The 6,725-nt window shown below is 42.7% G+C and overlaps 1 protein-coding gene across 1 annotated transcript; it reads left to right on the forward strand.

The window, feature by feature from the left end:
* Nucleotides 1-5,292: 5,292 nt before the first annotated feature.
* LOC307256060 (zinc finger BED domain-containing protein 5-like) lies at nt 5,293-6,471 on the forward strand (the record flags this gene model as incomplete). The annotated part of the gene is made up of 1 exon (XM_080034926.1): nt 5,293-6,471. One exon carries the CDS (start codon nt 5,293-5,295, stop codon nt 6,469-6,471), a length of 1,179 nt encoding a protein of 392 aa, XP_079891052.1.
* Nucleotides 6,472-6,725: the final 254 nt, after the last annotated feature.

The raw sequence follows: 6,725 nt of genomic DNA on the forward strand, positions 1-6,725 counted from the left end.
GAAAAACACTTAGTCGACGAAGTCCGCTGTAGATTTAGTCTACTTATATTTAGTAGACTAGACTAAGACTAAAATATTTTAGATGACTAGAATAGGACTAAGACTAAATGGTGTGATATTCAAAAGACTAAGACTAAATCAGAATTTGCTGCCAAAATTAACACTGTTTCCATCACCGTTGCGTCTACTGTACAATCAGAACTATACAAATTTGAATAGAATGTTTTGAACTTTTCGTTTATCAATTTCTGATCTGATGTTGTACACCCACTATCTGTCCGAATTCCAGGGATGAGTTGCTTCGCTCTAAATCCGCGCAGTTGTTTGGCCAAGAGTTTGCCAATCTTGTCACCATGTTCGTAAAAAGTACTTCTGCTCCTATGCAACTGGTCAGCAACTTGACAAGAGGAAAGAAGGTTGAATTCTGTCTGAAGTTTTAAACGTTCTTTGTAAAGTTCAGATGAAGGTGAATTAGCATATTGTCTGTCTATGTTCAGAATCTGATCAGCTATTTCAGTATGTTTCTGTTTTGTACACTTATTTTTGTATGCTGCAAATGACATAATTTCACCTCTCAAATTGTTGCATTAGACACATCTGGCTTAATACTATACTTTCTCAGAAAGCAGAATTTTCCCTTTTTAGGGCAAGACAAAAATATTTTGAGGAAGGCGATAGGGCAAGGTACATCAAACAGAGGGAAATGATGTGTATACCAGCCATCAGAGATGAGACTGGCAACTTACTTTCAAACACCAGGGAGATAAATGAAACCTTTAAAACATTTTACGTTGAACTCTACACCTCTGAATCACAAGCTGATACAGAAAATATAATGTCATTTCTTGCCCCCCTCAAACTTCCCTCGCTATCTGAGAACCAAATGGAAGATCTCGATCTTCCAATTACTAAAGAGGAAATACTACGGGTCATTAAACATCTACCAGCAGGCAAGGCCCCTGGCTTAGATGGGTTTACAGCTGAGTTCTATAAGGCCTATCCGGAAGAACTAGCCCAGTTTCTTTTGGATATGTATAATGAAGCCTTGGCGAAGGGTAGGTTGCCACCATCATTATCAGAGGCGCTTATTTCGCTCATTCCGAAAAGCGGCAAAGATCCACTAGACTGTAAAAACTATAGGCCTATTAGCCTGATTTCATGCGATAGCAAAATAGTATCCAAAATCCTCGCTAACAGACTGGATAGGGTCATAACATCTTTGATTCACGCCGACCAAGTCGGGTTTATACGCTCACGCTCTTCTGCTGATAACGTTAGGCGCCTTATTGACATTATGTGGGCCCAACAGAATGCCAACTCCCCTACCGCCGCTATCTCGTTAGATGCCGAGAAGGCTTTTGATAGGGTGGAGTGGCACTATCTCTTCTCTACCCTAGAGACCTTTGGAATTGGCAGTAAGTTTATTAACTGGATCAAACTTCTATATGCCCAACCCAAAGCATCAGTTTCCACAAATGGCTTTTTTTCTCCCTCATTCGACCTCGGTAGGGGAACAAGACAGGGCCGCCCGCTGTCTCCGCTTCTTTTTGCGCTGGCTCTCGAGCCATTAGCTGAGGCCATCCGAAAGGACCCAGACTTCAAAGGCATCCAGATAGGCCAAACTGCCCAGAAGCTAATTTTATATGCAGATGACATTCTCCTGTTTGTGTCCGAGCCAGAACACTCTTTGCCCTCTTTACTCAGAATAGTTGACAGTTTTTCAGGAATATCTGGATATAAGGTTAATTGGCTTAAATCAGAAGCACTCCCCCTGACAGCATATTGCCCTAAATCTCTCTTCCAGTCTTGCAATTTCTCCTGGCCTGAAAAAGGATTACCATACCTAGGGATAACATTTCCTCCAAATCTGTCTGATTTAGTCAAGAGTAATCTTGAACCTCTATTGGCAAACTTTCGGACTGACACGGAGCGCTGGGCTCCACTTTTTCTATCTCTGTGGGGCAAAGCCAATGTGATAAAAATGACTTGTGCCCCTAAATTTAACTATTTGTTGCAAGCTCTCCCAGTAAAAATTCCCCAAACATACTTTAAACAATTTGACAGAATTTCTAGCATTTTTCTATGGAATAACAAACGCCCAAGACTAAAATTACGGACACTACAGAGGCCAGTGGATCATGGTGGGTTGGAAGTCCCAAACCTCAGCTTTTACCACCTAGCATTCAGTCTCAGAGACATGGCACACTGGTTTTTGCCCCCAGAAAGAGCCCCACCCTGGTTTGCCTTAGAGAGCGGGTTATGTGACCCACTCTCCCCAGTGCACTTCATCACAGCTAAGTTGCCCTCAGAAGTAAACAAGCATCCAGTTGTCTCACATTTACAATGGACCTGGAGGAGGGTCGCGCAGATTCACGGGGTCAATCCCCATCTTCATTTACATGCAGGAATCTGGTTTAATCCTAAACTTCGTATTGACAAAGAACCCTTCTTTTGGAAACTGTGGTACCGAAAAGGAATCAAAGTTCTAGGTGATATGTATGAAGAGGGAATAATTAGATCATTTGAAAATATAAAACGACAATTTGATATCCCACAAAATCAGTTCTGGTGTTACTTGCAGCTGAGACATCTGCTGATACAGACCTTCGGTTCGGCCTCTGTGGCTCCCCCTAGTTTGGACATCTGGCATCGCATATTAGATATTTTTGGGAAGGGTCATGAGGCAGCAGCATATTATTCCATACTGCTTCTCAACTCTGAGGACGATTTGTCAGCCCTCAGACTGTCATGGGAAGCTGATCTTAATATTGCTTTCTCAGAGGAGAACTGGAGTCTGATCCTTAAAAACTCAAAAAAAAAGTCGAGAGAACTTAAAACAAGACTAATACAATTTAAAACATTGCATATAGTTTATTGGACCCCGTCCAGGCTACACAGAGCAGGGTTGAGGGACGATGCAGGGTGTTGGAGGTGTACTGTCAATAATGGTACCCTGGTGCATATGCTATGGGGATGCCCAAAGGTACAGTCATTCTGGTCCAGTGTCCACGATTATATTAAAACAATTACTGGCCATGATATCCCTTTCACCCCAAATTTGTATATCTTGGGGGATCCTATGGTATTACAGGATTTAACGCTGAATGGGTGCAAACAGCACTTATGCTAGGACGAAAACTCATTATAACAAATTGGAAAGCCTCTACTTTACCTGCATCGTCCCTGTGGTTCCTCCAATTGGGGAAATTAGCTGCACTGGAAATGTTGTCATTTAGGCTGATTAATAGGGTGGACAAGTACCATCAGAAGTGGGGGCTTTATCACGCCTACATGGAGGATAGAGCATCATAGTGTTTCTAAATGTGTATTGCTGCCTTTCTTGTGCTGTGCTTTTTGGTGCTTTTTAATTTGATTTAACATGACCATTACTGTTTGTCTTGTTGTTTTTTGTTGTTTTATTTTTATTTATTTTTTATTACTGTTTTCTTAATACAACCGTATTTGTGTGTATGTTTCTTCCTTTACTTCTTGTAGAACTTTTTCATGTATATTCTCATTGGCCACGGCTATAATTAGGTTGTAGTTACATGCCATCTAGTTGTTTTGTTTGTTTTTTTGTGTATGTTTGTGCAAAATGGATGTTGAAAACTCAATAAAAATATAAATCATAAAAAAAAACTGTGTTTTGTAGACAACTGCAGGCCAAAGCAGGAGACCAGAAAATGGCTGATCTCCCACTTGATCGAATAACACCAGATCTTCCACCCTTCACCCATGTAGGTGTGGATTATTTTGGACCTATTGAGGTTAAACGTGGCCGTGCTAAGGTCAAGAGATAGGGAGTGATCTTTACCTGCCTGGTAAGCCGTGCTACCATCTTGAAGTGGCCAGTTTCCTAAACGCAGATGCATGCATCAATGCTATCCACCGGTTCATCTGTCGCCGAGGACCAATAAAAAGTATCAGGTCAGATCAAGACACTAACTTCATTGGCGCACAAAAGGAGTTGGAGGAATCTGTGAAGCTATTGGACAATGAAAAAATCCAAAGAGCATCACTCAAAGAAGGAATTGACTGGACATTTAACCCTCCTTCAGGACCTCACCACGGCGGAGTGTGGGAGAGACTCATAAGATTGGTCAAAAAGATTCTGTACTCCATCTTAAAGGAACAAACATTGGACGATGAAGCTCTACAGACAGCCTTGTGTGAGGTCGAAGCAATCATGAATGAAAGACCATTCACAAATATGGGCTTGAGTATTTAACACATGGACTAAAGCAGTGCTTCTCAAATGGTGGGGCGCGACCCCCTGGGGGGTCGCGGTGGGGTCTCAGGGGGGGCGCGAGCGGCAGGGGGGATTTAGTGTTTTTTTTTTTTTTTTTTTTTTTTTTTTTTACGTTTTTTTTTTTTTTTTAATATATATATTTTTTTTTAAATAAACATTATACCAAGGGTCAGAAGTGTAACAGAATTTAGATCTTACAAAGTCATGACAGAAGGACTCGGTTTCTTTATTCAAGCTCGAAAGATGAACAAGCCTCCAGTCACTAGGTGGCAGCAGTGCTCAAACTAATAAACCCAGTAGAAGAAGTATACCTACACTGAAATGTGGGTGTGATGCTAGCGGACCTTTAAAGAAACAGAGCTGACAGAGGAGGAGAGATGGAGAAGTTTCTGACAGGAGGAAAAAGAAAAACGGCGGAGGCATCAGAGGGGGAAAAAAGTGATGGTAACCGGCAAAAACTCAATAAAACCAGAAAATACGATGAAGCCTATTTAGCCCTTGGATTTACCGTGAAAACGGTCGCAAATGAAGACAGACCTGTGTGTTTACTGTGTCTCAAGACTCTGGCAGCAGAGAGCATGAAACCAAACAAATTAAAGCGGCACCTGGAGACTTTACATCCCAGTTGTATAGATAAGCCACTGGAGTTTTTTCACCGAAAACTCAATGAGTATCGCCAACAGGCCGGTACTTTTGTGAGCGCGGTATCAGTCAACAAAAATGCACAATTAGCCTCTTACAAAGTTGCCTACCACATCGCAAGGTGCAAAAAACCTCACACGGTCGCAGAGGAGCTTATACTCCCGGCAGCATTGGACATGGTCACAATCATGCTGGGTGAGAAAAGTGCTGAGACACTGAAAACTATCCCTCTTTCCAATGACACGATTGGGAGACGTATATCTGACATTTCACACGACCTCCAAGAACAACTCACAGAACATCTAACAGACAAACGTTTTGCCATACAAATGGACGAAGCCACTGACAGCAATAGGGACTGTTTGTTTATTGCTTATGTCCGTTTTGACATGTCAGGGTCAATGCATGAAGACCTGCTCTTTTGTAAATATGTACGAACAAGAGCAACAGCTGATGAGCTCTTCAAGCTGCTGGATGAGCACCTAAATGAGAACGGGCTCAAGTGGGAGAACTGTGTCGGAGTGTGCAGTGATGGAGCGCAGGCCATGGCGGGAACGCGGAACGGGCTGCAAGCCCTCATCAGGCGGGAATCGCCGAATGCGAAGTGGACACACTGTGTCATTCACAGGGAGGCACTTGCGTCCCGGCAGCTCAGCCCCGAACTAAATGAGGTTTTAACGCACGTCATCAGCGTTGTAAACTTCATCAAAACAAGACCACTGAAAGCACGACTCTTCTCTGCTCTCTGTGAAGACATGGGTGCAGACCACAAAGCTGTTCTATTTCACTGCGAAGCACGGTGGCTGTCGCGAGGCAAAGTTTTGTCACGAGTGTATGAGCTCAGAGATGAAATCAGGGTTTTTTTGGAGCAGGAGCGCACGTATCAAGGGGAAAACAAGTTCGGTGAAGAAGACTTTCTGCTGAAACTGGCCTACCTGAGTGACATTTTTGGAAAGCTAAATGAGCTAAACTTACAACTTCAAGGCAGAGACAAACACCTCCCAGACCTCACAGACAAAATCAGTGCCTTCACTCGCAAGCTGGAGACGTGGGGCAAGCGACTTGACCAGGGAAATACTTCTCCATTTGAGAACATGAGTGAGTTTGCTGGACTTAATGACTGTGATGTGACCACAGTGATTCCATGTCTGAGGCAACACATCTCATCCCTAAATGGATTCTTTAAAAAATACTTCCCTGGTGACAGCTCTCAGTATGACTGGGTGAGGGATCCATTCAGCGCGACAGCTCCTGTTGAATTCAGCTCTGCAGAAGAGGACCAGCTGATCGACATGTCTTGTGACTCCACCCTGAGGCTGAAGTTTGCATCGCAGACACTGAGTGAGTACTGGCTGGGTGTGGAAAGGGAGTATCCACTCATTGGACAGAAGGCTGTCAACATCTTACTACCCTTTGCCACATCCTATCTGTGTGAGATGGGCTTTTCCACTGTTGCTGCACTCAAGACAAAGTACAGGTCCCAGCTTAACATTGAGCAAGAGTTAAGAGTAGCAGTATCAAGTTTGAAGCCCAGATTTGGAATGATGTGCACTGCAAAGAGGGCTCACTGCAGCCACTAAAATACAGAGCAAATTGTATTTTTGTGTATTATAAGCAGAATGTGTTCATATAAAACAGACAAATAGGGAAATAAGTTCAAAATAATTGTGAAGGTGAATTTAGTTATATTAAAAAAGCTCAAACTGATGTAGCTGCCAGTTTCAAATAGTTCAGGGTTCAAGGCTTTTTTAATGTCTTGTGTTATGTTCAGGGAAAGTATGCAAATTGTACATTAAATATTGTTGCAAATGTTGCACACAAAGAGTAATGTTTA

The sequence above is a fragment of the Ammodytes marinus genome (assembly GCF_949987685.1).
Source record: "Ammodytes marinus genome assembly, chromosome: 9".
Taxonomy (NCBI): domain Eukaryota; kingdom Metazoa; phylum Chordata; class Actinopteri; order Uranoscopiformes; family Ammodytidae; genus Ammodytes; species Ammodytes marinus.